This window comes from Phoxinus phoxinus (assembly GCF_949152265.1).
Source record: "Phoxinus phoxinus genome assembly, chromosome: 14".
Taxonomy (NCBI): domain Eukaryota; kingdom Metazoa; phylum Chordata; class Actinopteri; order Cypriniformes; family Leuciscidae; genus Phoxinus; species Phoxinus phoxinus.
Window position 1 is genome coordinate 28,739,577 of NC_136889.1, and position 16,176 is coordinate 28,755,752.

The 16,176-nt window shown below is 38.4% G+C and overlaps 1 protein-coding gene across 1 annotated transcript; it reads left to right on the forward strand.

The window, feature by feature from the left end:
* The first annotated feature begins 111 nt into the window (after positions 1 to 111).
* Positions 112 to 16,176, forward strand: psap (prosaposin). The gene is made up of 14 exons (XM_079635082.1): positions 112 to 276; positions 3,821 to 3,954; positions 4,041 to 4,115; positions 4,190 to 4,315; positions 6,494 to 6,682; positions 6,825 to 6,968; positions 7,083 to 7,139; positions 10,688 to 10,855; positions 11,075 to 11,167; positions 13,441 to 13,618; positions 13,713 to 13,876; positions 15,070 to 15,150; positions 15,237 to 15,344; positions 15,455 to 16,176. The coding sequence occupies exons 1-14, from the start codon at positions 243 to 245 to the stop codon at positions 15,488 to 15,490; spliced, it is 1,587 nt and encodes a 528-aa protein (XP_079491208.1). The 5' UTR covers positions 112 to 242; the 3' UTR covers positions 15,491 to 16,176.

Here is a 16,176-nt window from a genome sequence, read left to right on the forward strand (position 1 = left end):
CACTTTAAGGAGCAACTTAGATTGACCACAAAAAGCATCAAATAATTGAAATGATAAAGGTCTCTGGTAATTTTTCCTCATAAAGCCACGCCCCAGTCACGCGGTCAGCTGACAGTGAGATCAGCATAAAGCCTCATCATCATCACACGACCCAGAGCTTCACTGCAGCACAACACCATCAGCAGACCCAGACCCAGACACTAAACACGCCACTGCTGTTCGATAGAAGCGGTTCCGAAGACATGATGCTTCTCACGCTTCTCTTTATCTCCACGGGTAATATATGTTTTGGTTCTACTGCGCTCCACATTATTGTGTGTATTAGTTCCTTGTAAGAAGTGTGTCATAGCTGCAGTTAATGGCGGAGGAAGTGTTTGGTAAACATGTCATGTAGGTTACCGAAAGTCGAGCTCGCTTAAATGGAAATGTTATCCTCGAATACACGTCCTAACTTATTTTTCTGTTCAATAAAGCCAGAATAAAGAATCCTATCTAATAAAAGCGATATTAATATTGTGTTCCCGTTTTGTTTATTAGCAAATCTTTCGTGTTGAAGTGCTATGCTAAGTTGCTAACGTTAAGTTGACAGTTAACGTTAGGTGTTTTTAAACCACAGACTAGAGCCCAGCCCACGAAACTTAAAGTCTCTATACGTTCCGGTATTTTTATTTTAAAAACATATGACGCATGTAACTTAAGTTAAGTTATGTTTTTTTTTTTTTTTTTTTTTTTTTTGCGCAGTCAGATAACGTTGTCTAAACTGACTAGTGAGTTTTAATCTTTATCTGCCGATCGTTTTGTCTGAAACCGATGTAACGTTACAGGGGTTTGTTTATTAGTCATGAATGTATTACATTTTAATTTCGTTTCTCTTACATTTTTCTTTCGTTTTATTTTTTATTGAATAAACATAACAGCGAGAACAGTTTCACCTACAAGAACAACACTAAGATAGAGTTATAATGTAATGCAAAAATAAAGTGATAATAACAAAATATAAAAATAATATAAATAAATAAATAAACGTTTCTTGTACTTCATGCGAATCATGTCCGCATTATGACTCATCACTTCTTATAACGTTCGTCTCGTGCTTGATCGATTTAAATGATTTAATCACTTTTATCTCTTTCTTTTGAGCTGACAGATGACATAGCCTAGTCTGGATGTTGTTGACACAGTGAATGAAACCTGTTTATCAGCGATGCGGATGTAACGTTACTCGGACTGTCTTTTAACCCGAACTTTTCTTTAATCTGAGATCTGACCAATTATAGGCTATGCGTTATCATTTGTATCCAAGCAAGTTTCTTTTCTGTTCTCACTCCCAGGGATCCGATCTCTGCTACACCAGTGGGTGCCACATCCTCTTCTGTGTTCCTCTTTAGGATTTCTGCTTGCAGACACAATTTAACTTTTGATCTCTTTGCAGAGAGGTCTGAAAGCATAGTCTTTCATAAATGTTTTATTCTAAGCTTCTAGCTTGTGAAAAATGATTTATTAATAAAACCACATTTCTCAACCACAGAATGTTCCACTTCTCATTGACATGCAGTTTTCTCAGTAATTGCACAAGAGGAAGCGGGACACTATTGGCCGATTAGACTCGGCGCATGACTATTTATAAAAGTTTAGTGATATGCTTTGGCAATGGCATCTCGAGTATGTGATTGTGTTTGCTCTTAACTTATTACTAGGATTACATCTGTATTTTAGGTAGTTTATCACATTTTTTTTTATATATATATATATATTTTTTTTTTTTTTTTTTTTTTTTATGTAACATGATCAACTGTTCATAAAATGATAAACTGAATCATTTGTTTACTCAATCCATGTCCAATTTGTACTTAGCTTTTTGAAGTTCTCTCCAGTGAAATTTCAAAACGTATTCCATGTAGGCCTTCTGTCTCCATTAATATGAGCTCAAACTGCATGTACGCATTTATAAGAGAATTTTAAAAATGTTGTTTAGTTTCTTGTCTTTACTTGAAATGCTGTGTCAACTACACATTCCCACAATGAGTTGACTTTTCTGTTTAGCAGTGATTTGTGATTTAAAGCCTGTTTTCTGGATTTATTGTAAGTGCTGGTAAAATTTAAGCACTTTATGATGTGTAGGGCAAAACACTTTCATAACTTGAACGATGCCTTGTTTTACAGCCAGTTCTGATGTTTATTGCATGGCGCTTTCCCATGATCTGTACTGTCTGCACATTCTCACGTATTAAGATATTTCTCTGATTTGATTTTGGCTACTGATATGAATTGCAGAAGTGAAAGTCTGGTGGTTTAACAATGGTGTTTTTCATAGGGATGTGCTAGAGTACTTGGACATGACAGCGACAATTGATCATTAAAATGATGATCGCTGTGAGACTAATAAACATTTTTTCTGATTGGCTATAGCGGTATTTTGGTAAGTACCCGCAGTCTGATTGGTTGGCATTAGCATGCAGTGATGCCTGGAATCGCCACATAGACTGTTAAATGCTAGATGTGCAGTGCCAATCTGTGGACCAAAATGCCCACCCCTAGTTTTCCATTGGTAATGGTATGCTTGGGGCTAGTTGCTTTTGGTTTCTTTGTTTAAAAAGAGTTTAGGCCTTTGGGGATGTTTCCAAGTTTAAGTTGGGAGTACACAGTATGATTTTTGCTGTCATGCATTAAAAAAAACTATTCTCTTGGGAGAAATTGTGGAAATCGTTGATTCGTGTATGGTATGGCCACGACTCGAATTGTGTGCTGAGTCGAGTACCTTACAAGCTCAACCAGTTTTAATTTTTTTTTAAATTTTTTACCAGTGTATAAGCTGTCCCCTATTGCCAAATCATGAACTATGAATATTATAGCCCAGTGACTGCAACCCTACAGTTTGTGCATACTCGCGCACAAAAATACTTTCTAGTGTCATAAATCATTACAGAAAAATACTAGTTAGTCATTTGGTGGAAGTGCACTTCTGTTTCACATCTGGGTTTTGTCAACTTATCTTTTGTACAGTCAGCTATAGAGGCTGATGCTGATCTGACGGAAATCGAGATGGTATCGTAAGACCGCTCGCGCTCCTAGTTTTTGTCAGTGCATGTCTCGTATGTCAGATGATCTTGCCTACAAATTTCTGAGTCTGCAGGTTTTTATTTAAAATGGTGATTTCAGGAGTAGGAGGAACAATTCTTCAGATCCTAATCTGGTAGTCTGTGCAACTACAGTTCAGTTCCTTATGATCCACTCTAAGTGGAAATAAATCTGCTGTCACTGGCTTCACATGAGCCTGTTTATTCCTGATTTGACGCTTTTCGTGTCATGGAAAGTTTTAAAGGAACTATAGGCATTGTACTTGGTGGTATCCGTATTAACTCGCTTGTTAAATTCTGGGGACTTTCCAGGCACATGCTGTCAAAACTCGGAAAAAAACAAATTGTGTCCCCAGACTCCCCACCCACCTTTTTTTTTTTTTTTTTAAATCCAGTTTCAGTTCTGTGTAAAAGTAGCTTTTGCTCTAACATCTTAAACTAGTCTCAATAGCAGTTCAGCTGAGACATGCTGATTGTGAAAGCCTAAAGTTTGAATAACCTGTTATGGATTTAAAGTGAAAAATTGCTGAATAGACGCAGCTTCCTTATTCAACAACAATACTATTAGAATACGAAACGTACGTTCTTTTTAAAAAAAATAAAGTATCATAATTCTTGGGCAGGTTGATCAGATAAGAAAAAAAAGTTACTGAAAGAGGTGGTATTTGATGTTGCATGGGCCATCACGCGTCTCTGTGTGTCCATTGCGGCTGTTCTGAACGCATCTAATGTTTTCTTTCTAGCTGTGGCGAGTCCCCTGTTGGGTACGGAGCAGTGTGCCCGCGGTCCCCCCTACTGGTGCCAGAATGTCAAGACTGCTTCTCTTTGTGATGCCGTCCAACACTGCCAACAGAATGTGTGGAACAAGCCTCAGATGGTGCGTTGACCTTATTCTCAGAAGCTCTTTAGTATGCCAGTGCATAATTCATGAGCACTAAGTGTATAAAACCTTCTTTCTCGCAGAAAACTGTGCCATGTGATCTGTGCAAAGAGGTGTTGATGGTGGTGGAGCAGCTTTTGAAGGATAATGCTACAGAGGTATGCAAACATGATAACACTACAGATTTGAGTGCTTGTGGAGGTCAAAGTCTAAATACTTGTGTTGAATCTAGAGCGAACTCCTCGGATACATGGAGAAGGCCTGTCAGCTGATCCCCGATGAGGGCCTGGCTGGCCAGTGCAAGGAGATTGTTGACAACTACTTCCCCATTCTCATGGGCATCATCCAAGGAGAGCTGGTGAGCTGAATACTTTCCTTCCCTTTTACCTGAGTAATAATTTCCCTTTTAGTTGATTTGCGAATGTTTAGTAACAGTACTTTCAATACCTCTTTCAAACAAGCTGCCTCTTTATGAGCAGGAAGACAATGATTCATGCAGTTACAAACCTATTTGCTCAATCAAGCCCAAATTTTACTTGTTTTTTACGGATAAACGAGCTCCACATACAGTGCGTGGCTCAAAATTGTTCACCAGAATATTCTGCATGCTGCCTTTTTTTTTATATTTTTTTTTTTATAACCGTGCCTACTTTGTACACGCACGTCAACATGCGCATTGAATTTGTTTTGCACTAATCAGTTGTTCCACAAGGTAACCACTTCCCTGGGACATTGGTTCAAGGTAGAAGAAAGCGAAACTAAAAAGACGGAACAAAATACCGTTGAATTCAATCTGTAATTAATCTAAAAATAAAATGCTATTATAACTAACATTTAAATGAAAAATGACTACAATATAAAAACAAATTAACTAATCTCAACAAAATCAGTAGCCTATTTTAAATGTTATGTTTAATGGCCTTTTTTTATGTAGCCTATGGCTTGTTATATCATTTTAATTTAGGGACCGTTTACCAGAGTTAAAAAAAGTATATATCTTATTCAACTATTGCCTTGCGATCATTTTATATTAAACTTAAAGCGATAGTTCATCCAAAAATGAAAACTAGCCCATTTACTCGCCCTCAAGGCATCCTAGGTGTGTATGACATTCTTCTTTCAGACAAATACAATCGTTGTCATATTAAAAAATGTCCTGGCTCTTTCACGCTTTATAATGGCAGTGAATGGCCGTTTCTGTTTTGAAGTCCATAAGTGCATCTATCCATCATAAAAGTAATCCACACTGCTCCGGGGGGTTTAATATAACCGAGCGTTCGTACAGGGTTCACCTAACACTAACAGAAATAAGAAAATAATAAACGATAGTGGTTTGAACTCTTCTCCACTAAATGAAATGAACATCAGATCACTAACTCAAACCCCGCGACACTCCATTTCCAAGTGTGCATCTACGGCAAGCCCCGAGGGGAAAAATACATTGCATGCACAGTACATGTACAACGAGTGCCAGTACATCATTATTATTGTAACAGACTTTTTTGGATTGTACATGCATCATGACAGAATCCAACAAAGTCTGTTACAACAATCTATAAAAAAATATTTTGACAGTTACACCGTCAATAATTGTCATCGTTGTTGCTGTTATTACGTTTCTGATTTCAGTTTTGTCATTATTTTAGCATATAATTGAGAGTTAGTAAAAGAGTTAAGTAAAAGTTAAACGTTTTAAAAACAAAAGTAAAAAATTTATTTCATTTATCAATTTTTTTGTAACATTCTATTTTTGATTATATTCATGTTTGTCTATTTTGGTTTTATTTTGTAGTTGAAGATTGCACATTTATTGCACATTTGCAAATAATTCATTTGTTTTGTGACCGTTTGTTTTCAGAAGTTTCAAAGAGTTAGTAAAAGAGTAAAGTAAAAGTTAAAACCTTTTTATCTATTTTTTATTAAGTGTTTATTTTGTATTAATGCATAACCTCACTGTATTAATTTATAATGTAACATTATAACGTGACATTTGTGTCAATAATCGTCAAGCACAGGTGACGAATCAAATTCTGCTTAGGTCCCCCAAAAGGGTCGGGCCGGCACTGCTCGCACATGCCGATAATTAAATGCCGAATATTGGCTGATAACTTCATCCATGGTAGCATCTCATTTAACTATTACATCAGACCCAATAGAGTAATTCTATTCATTACTACTATACAGAACGTTGATCGTGGCTTTTACAAAACCAAATAGAGAAGTTGCTCTAACAATGGAAATCATTGTTCTCATTAACTGAAATAAAAAAAATTAAATCAACGCATACATTTTCATGACTCCCAAACTAACTCAAAGCTTTAGTGTGTCTAGACTTTAAATAGCTAACCATCTTAGCAGCACTAGACCAAAGCAGCCTTTGTGTAATGGTCTCTTCCTTCCTGTTGAGCCTCATCTGTCATTCAAAGCATCAGTCACAATCCTCTTTAAAGAACTGAAGGGGGTCAGTGTATTCAGCTGCAGATCCTATTTGTGTTTATCATGTTTTACAATGCTTCTGTTGTCCTTCATCTTGCAGGATGACCCCGGTGTGGTGTGTGCTGCTATGGGCCTGTGTGTGTCCCAGCAAGCAGGTCTGGCTAAAGCTCAACTCATGACCAACGATATCCCTGAAGTGGAACTGAACCAGCATGAACTCAACCCCTTCCTGCTCAACATCCCTCAGCTGCTCTACCCCCAAGAGAAAGTCAAGGAGAGCACAAAAGAGGTGAAGCCTGTCACACACCTGTATGTTTTAAGGGGGATTCTGAATGTTGAACTTAATGAACTTAATGAATATCATGTAGTTTTGCCATGAATTTGTCGTCCTGTATGTTTCCTAACTGGCTGTTTTTCTCTTCTGTGTGCAGATGAGTGGAGATGTGTGCACTGACTGCGTTACGTTCCTCACTGACACTCAGGAGGAGGCCAAAGCCAACGCCTCATTTATCAGCGCTCTGATCGCACAAGTGGAGAGTCAGTGTGAGCTTCTGGGACCCGGCATGTCTGACATGGTGAGAACATGAGCATTGAGTTTACTGAGTTTGTGTGCTCAACGTAAAACTGCCATGCTTTGGTGTGCATTGCATAGATATCCTGCTATCTTTTTTCTTTTTTTCCCTCTACAGTGCAAAGAGTACATCGGCCAGTATGGCCCACTGGTCTTTCAACAGCTCATGTCTATGGTAAGTCATTTAGTATTTTGCATAATTTCTTCTAATTTGTGTAGGCATTTCAGTGGTTTCATTCTTCCATTCTCCACTTGCAAAATGGAACTTGAGTTCCACTCCTATGGCACACCACTGAGTGTTATAAAAGGGGTCATATGAGGAATCAAATTTTAATATACTTATAGTGTGCTATATAATTTTTATAACTCTACTTTCTCCCCAGTGAAAGAGCATTTAGTGGAAGTTGGATTAGTTTAAAAATTAAGCTCTTTTGCAGCTATCTTGCAGGTGTCCACATAAACATTACAGGTTTACACTTTACAATAGGCTTCCATTGTTAACATTTAGTTAACCCTTAAAAACCGAGACCGTTGCCCGTGGCTAAAAATAACTTTTTTAAATGTTTAATAACATTTGAACCGCTAATCCAATCTGTATGCTTTAAGTCTTATAAAGAGAAGATTCTCATTTTGACATTCAGAGGCTCCGTAGTGAACGTGATTTCATCAAGTTGATCAGCATTGATTCGTCAAAGAAACCCATGTGGTTTGATCCTTTGATCCAAACAGGAACAATTGTTGATGCTTAGTCCTACCCCTGTCCCCAGATTGGTTAAAACGATCATCTACTCAACCAATAAACATAGGTTTTGGTCTTTTGCACCACCAATTAGCATCTTTCTTTGGAAATTTTAACTGCCTCAAAATGAAAGTAGTTGCGTGTCTGTGCATGAAAACAAACCCAAAATAACAGATTTGCATGAGCACTTTCTGACAAACCATAACATAAATTTCAGTGCCTTATCCAATGTGTAAGGCAGCTTTATACTTGGTTTTTGATTTATTTATAAAAAAAAATTTTTCAAATGAGCTACACAATGTTCCAGTGGAACTGACGGAGAGAACTGACACAGCCAAGAGTTCAGTTTATAATTCCAAGAGTTATCGTATATAATACTCAGTTTGTGAGAATCATTTGCAGTGTTTGTAAGACAGTTTTCACAATTGTTTACACCGCTCTCTGCACTATATATGATACTTCGCTCGCTGCACTATATGTGAAAGTTTGCTTCTGTGATCTATTAACAATTCTATTTTTCTTTTTTTTGGACATCTACATTGTCAGTAAATAAAATAAACACGTTTTTCACAAAGCGCCTATAATGTTATCATAAATTGTTATAACTTTCTAAGGGATTGTTACATGGATATTCTAGATTTCCAGATGAAATTGTCTACAAGTATAACTAAACTCTCTAAAGGCAAGTTGTTTGAGTAAAAAAAAAAAATAAATATCTGTTAATTCCTCTATTGCCAGACAAAACAAATGTAAAAATGGGAATTTAAATAAGCTAGATTGAAACTTCAAGTTCTCCTGTTTAAAATGATATATGGCACTGACTGCTATAATGGTTTCGAAAAACAAAGAAAAGTACAGGTGAGTCAGGTGACCAAAAATGCTCCAGGTCCTTTAAAAATGCTCCAGGTCCTTTAAAAATGCTCCAGGTCCTTTAAGGGTGAACATGAACTAACAATGAATAATACGCCTAAAGCATTGGTAATCAGTGTATGTTCGTTTCCTCATTTATGAACACATGATTTAAATAGTTATATCTGCTAATATTTAATGGACCTGAGCGAACATGAACAATGACAAGTTTATTAACTAATGTCCACAAAGGTTAATAAATATAAATGTATTGCTCGTTGTTCGTAAATGCATTAAACAACATTAACTAATCGAACCTTGTTGTAAAGTGTTACCCATTTTAGTGAAAGTGAATGTGACATTCAGAAATTTGGCCTGCCCAGTCTACTTCCTAAGCAGGAAGTAGACTAAATACTCTACTAGGTTTAGGAATAAAAAGTGCAATGAGTCCGTGTGGAGCACCTGCAGTCTTTGAAGGATCCTAGTGTTACAAATGAGCAGCTGAAGTTTGTTTCGAACAGGAATCCAAGTCATTTCAATTTGGTGCTGATTATTGTTTCACAGTATAATGCAGAATTTGCAACTAGGCTGAGACTGAAAGATGAGGGGGATAAAAACGGTTGGGATTGTTGGAGTCTATAATGCAAAGAGGATGTTTCTATTAAAGGCACAAGCAGCAAAAAAACATCCTGTTAAAGGGTCAAATAGAGGGTGGAAAATGGTCGTGAAAATTAATTCTGACTGCTGTATAAATGACTAGCTTTTATAAGTAAACCGCAGGGGGAAAACACTATTAAAATATGACCCCTTTAATTTGTAGAGCTTGTTGGAAATGAACAAAGCTGCTTATGTTCCCTTTTCCTGTAAGACACTCTGCCTGTCTGCCAGCTTAATCCACATCTCTAATCACTTGTCTTTTTTTTTTTTTCCTCCCCATTATTTACTCCCACCTTCATTTTTCTTTTTCTCCTTGTGTTGTTTGCTCTGGTCTTCAGGAGCAGGTAGGTTTCTCTGAGCTGCTAGTCTCATCCTAGCTTGTCTTTAATCTGTCCTGTGGCTAATCACCTGTGCTTTTTTCTAATCCAAGTGACATTGCTAATCTGTGCTGTTGTGTAGAATAGCCACTCACACGCTCTTAAAATAGCCATAACCTTGAGGGTTTCATGTTTGTTTGTTTGTTTGATTTGTAGATGTTAACTTCCATTATCATAACATTCGTCATCCATAATACACTATCTGTGAGTAGGGTTGGGAACTATGTACTGGTTCTTATTTAGTAACTGGACTCGACACTAAAATCCCATTTTCTGAATGTCATTCGGTGGCAATCAAAAATAAGACTACACATTTCTGCTATCATGTAAACTGGCCTGTCAATTATCATTTAATTTCTTTTCCTGCTGCCATTTATAATACAAACGGGTGAGCTACTCGAATGGCGGAAGCCATGTTGCGCCTCCATCTTAAATACAATGAAATTCAAGCTTTGCCTTTCGCGTTTTTACATTCAGTGGCACCGTGATGAATGCGAGGGGGAGATTACTCGCGACTGCCGGCAGATTAGAAATAATACGGCCACCGTAGGAGTTAATACGCCCTCGGAATGGGAGGGGCTAGAAAGTAATATTCAGTTGGTAGTCATATACAATTTCACCGCTAGATGGGAGTGATTCCTACACTGTGCCCTAAATGCAGATTAAAGCTACACTGAGTTTTATCAGACATGGGACAGTCTTGTGCATGTCATCTCAAGTGGCGAAGACCACAAGTGTGGGTATTGGGAAAGGCCATTAAAGCAAGTTGCATTTGTCCAATTACTAAAAAAAAATAACTCCATCATTAGAGAACTGATTAACCGTTTTTCACTTAACCACATGAGTTGGATGAACAAGTTGGTTCATCAGATCACACTTTGCATATGCATGCGTGGTAGTCCTCAGACTGGCAGGGTGATGAGGGCATGAGGTGGAGCAGGATCATGGGTAATCCGTTAGTCTGAGGTTTTCAAATGGATGCTGCATGATGCCAGCCTTCCTGATGTTGTATAAGCATATCAGTCAGTGCATGCCTGAGATTCTGCTCATGTTGACACGTCATGGTGACATGTTACTCGATGAATGTCTCTATTCCTCCAGCAACCCAAGGATATCTGCGCTCGTGCTGGCTTCTGCCCCATTAAGAAGTCGTCTGTGCGCATGGAGAAGCTGATGCCTGCCAAATCCATCCTTGCGGTCAAGATGTTTCCTGCAACCAAACTGGAAACGCCTGCCCTAACCAAGCCTGCCCTAACCAAGCCTGCCAAGGTACAAAATATAGCTTCTGCATTCTTAACAAGGAAGTTGGAAACATCTCCACACGTTAAGTTCAATGTTTTTTTGTTTTTTTTTACTTTGATCATGTAAATTAACTGACTACAAGTTGCTGGCAATAATTGTGGGCTCTAAATATTAAAATCAAACAAGTGGGGAAGCTGTGTAAAAATCCAGGATATTTTCTTGATGCGCATGCATTTGTTTTGACAGAATCTGGTGCAAGTGCGTGACTCCCCTCAGTGTGCCCTCTGTGAGTTTGTGATGAAGGAACTTGAGAGCATGATTGAGGATCACACATCTGAGGTATAAAGCCAACTTTGACAATCAGTTTTGAGTTTAAAAACCCCATTTCGATGCTACAACAAATAACTGAGTACCAGTAGAATACATGGAAATAAATTAGGCAATTGAGACCTGAGATTGAGGGTTAATTTAGCCAGCGAGACTACTACATCAGTCCCAGCTGCTGATAAGGTCATGTCTAGTCCATTCATTGAAGAGAAAGCAGATTTATTAATGTGTAATGGCATGCAGTCAGGCAATTAGCCAACAATCCACTGCAAAAAAGTCCAGTCGGAGACTATCAAAAACCAGTAGGAGTAAATCGAGTTTTAATTTGCTTTAAAAATATCTATAATTGTTTTTAAAGGGCACCTATTATGACATTTAAAATGTTCCTAATGTTGTTTTGGGAGTCCCCAACAACAGTTTTACGTGCATGCAATGACAAAAAAACACTTTTGTTGTCGTATAATATGCATTTATTTTTACCTGATTTGCTCACCGACTCCCAAATGATTCATTCAACGACTCGTTTTTCAAACCCCTCCTTTGCGCGACGCTAATCTGCGTTGATTGGTCAGATGACCCAGCAGTGTTTACAGAGATAATACTTATTTTTAACACGGAGTACAATGATGCTTTTATCAATTCAATTTTGTTATAATGATTATAGTCCACTGCTTTAGTTTGTAGTAAAAAAACTAAAAATAAGACAAAGAATTTAATGTTAGCGAGCATATAGCCCAGAGTTCATATTGTAAAAGCACAATCAGTCTTTGTTTGCGTTAGCCCGATGCATAAACATAAAGTTTTTACAAAAAAAAAATGCAGTTACGTTACGAGGTATTACTCTATTCTTTAAGACAACTCCGAAAAAAATGACAAACGCTTCACATATCTCAATACAATTGTCATTGAAGACCTAGAAGCTAAACGTTGCTTACACAACAAACAAAATAATTATTAAGCATGCTACATAAAACATAAAAGCAACAATTATTAATAACACTTACAGGTTGTGATACGGAGGAGGAAGCTGATGCAAATACACTTGGAACTGAACCTTCCTTCAATATCAGCCGGCTCGCGAATCCAAGTTTGATTGCATTTAAGTTGGTAAAGCAATCGTCTACAAAATGGCGAGAACAAAGCACAAGGCTCGGACTATACTTCTGTGGTATAGTTGTATATATGAATTGTAGCCACTTAGTCTTCAAATGCTCCTCCTTGGGCAGATGGAGAAAGGTGTCTTTTGTTGCACTTCAGAACACAGCGTCTCGTCGCCATGATATTTTCCCTGGCCTTGGAGCGCCATAAGTGGGCGTATCGTATTCAAATAACTTGACAAGTTGACGTCATCTAGTCAGAGAAAAAGCTTCGGTCTTCTAACGTTTCATAAAAATGACTCCGAGTCGACTCTTACTTTTGAAATAACTTTTATATACGGTGCACTTTCATATTTCAAACTTTGCAGGAGGTTTTTGTTCACTTAGATCTATGTTACACACTACATGAAAGGTAAATTTCAAAATTCCATAATAGGTGCCCTTTAAGATAAACTAGTGACACCTGCGGCCTTTAACATGAAGCTCCGTTACAGGATTGGTTTTAAGTTGACAACCCAATCAGGCTTTGTCACAGATGCTGGTCATCAACTTTCTATCAACTGTTATTGATCCTGAGCTCATGGTTGACTGGAGTGTGTGCACATGAAAGTGTGATATCAGTAGCAGTGACTTAACTTTGCTGACAGCTGATTGGTCCAATTCTAGTTTGACCTCTCACCCAGAACAAAGCCTGCCTCCAAACAGGTTAACCGTGGAGCACAATTCGTCAAACACTGGTATATGACTTCATTGTGCCAACCCTTGGTTGAAAGTAACTAATAGTGGAAACTTGCCTAAAACGGATCTGATTAGCCAGCTTCATGATACAGTCCCCTGGATTTGTCCATTGAAAGTCTAGTGACCCAAAACACACTTTTTAGGTGCATCAAGCACGATTGTGCTTCCATTAAATAGTTGATGTGCTGTTTGTGCATCGACCAATGCTTATGTGAAATAATAACCTATCACTCAATTCATATTACATATGTATTATGACATTTTCAATGGAGGGACAGAAATCAAGTTTTATTTAAATCTCTTTTGGGTTTCGAAGATTAAAATCTAATGGGTTTGGAACGACATGAGGGTGAAATTGACTATTTTTGGGTGAGCAATTGCGATAAATAAATCTGTAATGCAAGTGTCCAAGATTCCCCTGTTGAAGCTGACAATTGTTGTGAATTTTAGGCCGAGATTATGCAGGCTGTGGAGAAAGTCTGTGATATTTTGCCCTCCTCACTGACGGCTCAGTGCAAGGACCTTCTTGAGACCTACGGGCAGGCCATCATTGAGCTGCTTGTGCAGGAGGCGGATCCCAAAACACTCTGCTCTTTGCTCGGGCTCTGCAATGGGGTCAGCCATGTCCGTAAGTGGTGATTGTTTTTTCAGCATAATGTTCCACTTTGGGTTAAGACATTTACATGATTGACTTGCTCTTGCTCATTGTTCCTGTCTTGCAGCTGTAATGGAAAAGGAACAGTTTGAGGCGGGTGGTTTCTGTGACGTGTGTAAGATGGCAGTGCGTTATGTGGACGGGATCCTGGAGCAGAACGCCACTCAGGCAGAGATCGAGGAGGCCGTGATGAAGGTCTGCAGCTTCCTGCCTGAAGCAGTCAGAGATCAGGTACATCAAACCTTTCATGTTTCTAATATCCATACTTCCAACAGAAGAACACATCATTGATTACAATTCAGATTAAATTTGTTAGTGCTTTTTTTACTGAGCTGTTGTCCAACAACATGTAGGGCTCTATGAAATCGGTTTTACTTTACCCAAATAAATGTTTTATTTGTGAATTCCATTTTAATTATTTAATTCAAAGCATGTCTAATCCACTGAATTCATGAAACGTAAACAATTTAATAATATATTAGTTTACTATAATAGGGCCCTATGACATTTTTAAAACAATTCCATTAATTACTATTATTACTTCGTAAAATTACTATTGTACAGTAGAATGTACTTCGCCAAAATAAAAGTATGATTTAATTTTAAATGGAGTGCAGTGAAGACCTTTTGAGTGTGTCTGATGGTAGTTTTATGAAACCTGATGAAATTCTGGTGGAGTGACTCTGGAGATGAAGTTCATGTGGAATGTCTACATATAGACAGTGAGACGGCGAGTTGTGTTTTTATATTCCCAGACACTAGTCCATATTGTGATTTGATAATGTACAGCCCCACTTTTTATTGATCCAAGTTTTGCCAAATTCCACGTCGTACTGTAAATGCCGTTTTTATGGCTTGTTTCTGTCCGTGCTTTCCACATCACAGCGCTCTAAACATGCAGTGTACCATTCACTTGTGACATCTGATTTGCAAAAGCTGGTACTTGTTGGTGAATTGATTAGAACAGCATTGAGAATCAGACACACACTGATCTATTCTGGCTGTGTATTATGCTAGCTGTGGTAGTCCATCCTACACTGTTTGTCCGTACACCTATTGCATTACAGCCCACTGCGGCAACTGAACCAATTTGATTTTAATTTCTATAAAAAAGCAAAACGACAGACAGGCAACTGACGCTACAATTATAAACTGAAAGCGTCTGCTCCATACAGCACAAGCTGCAGAGTCGCAGCAGGAGTCAGATTTCACTTGTGTTAGGAGAGTAGAGAGAGAGATGACTGAAAAGCCAATGGTGGAGTATTCGCCCGACGGATCCTGAGGTCATTATAGGCCTATAAACAGATGATTTGCAAAAGGGAAAAGCGAGCATTCATTGAAATGCGATTCCCCGTGTTATAGCAAGTTTATATACCGGTGTAAAAATATCGCTACGGTGTGTGTGACTGCTCTCCTCTCTGCAGTGTAACCAGCTCATTGCGCAGTACGAGCCTCTGCTGGTGCAGCTGCTGCTCCAGACGCTCGACCCCGACTTTGTCTGCATGGTAAGATTTAAGATTGACACTGCTCTCAAACTCAAGTCATGTGATCAAATGATGAGCCCAGACTGAGCTGTTGTTGTTGGCTGCAGAAACTGGGAGCATGTCCAGAGGCAGTGCAGAGGCTTCTGGGAATGGAGCAGTGCAGCTGGGGACCAGCGTACTGGTGTAAGAACGTGCAGACCGCTGCTCGCTGTAATGTGAGTATTGGCTTTCCAGCTCCAGACGCTGCCCATGTTTTCAGCATATACTGTAGTCTTGCACAACAACAGGCTGTGATGTAAATGAAGCTTCGGTGTTTGTGTCGTAGGCCATGGACCACTGCAGGCGTCACGTATGGAACTGAGGGATGAGGAGAGCGTTCCAGAACAATCTTTGGAAACTAAAGGAGAATTGCTGTAGCCCTGCTTTTCTGTTTTGAAATCAATACCTGGGTTTTCTTTTAATAAGTGACATTTTAAATCGATCTGTCACATCTAATTTTACAGCCTTGTTTCAGGGGATGGAGAGCTTTTACTGATAGGACATCTACACTGTGGAGGGGGCAGGGGTTTGGAGGAGGTATGACTGGCAATACTTGCACTGAAACTGGAATTTTTTTTTTTTAGTGTTCTTTTAAGTTGTTAATCCTTTAAATATGCACCGCATCTGAGAGTTGCAAGAGAAGTTTATATGGAAATAGATTGTGCCTTTATTGGAAGAGGTGGTCTGAGAATAAAGATGAAATGATTTAGGATGCTCTAATATCCCTGCCTCTCTTAACCGCAAATACACCTGCAAGGCCAGTGATTTTAAACTTTTACTTTTAATAGGTGATATTTTGGTCCTAATATAAGTTGATTCTCTAACTTTGTCGTTTTGTGTCTGTTATTAATGAGCCGATGGAGAAAGTGATGTTGACATGCTTCATTTGATCCACTAATCCTTCACTGATTGATTAGTCACTGCTCCTAAATGTCAGATTTTATCCTTGTGCTTCACGGTTCAGACTGAGCCTTTGTTTTTAAAAAAATAAAATTGAACCTCAAATCC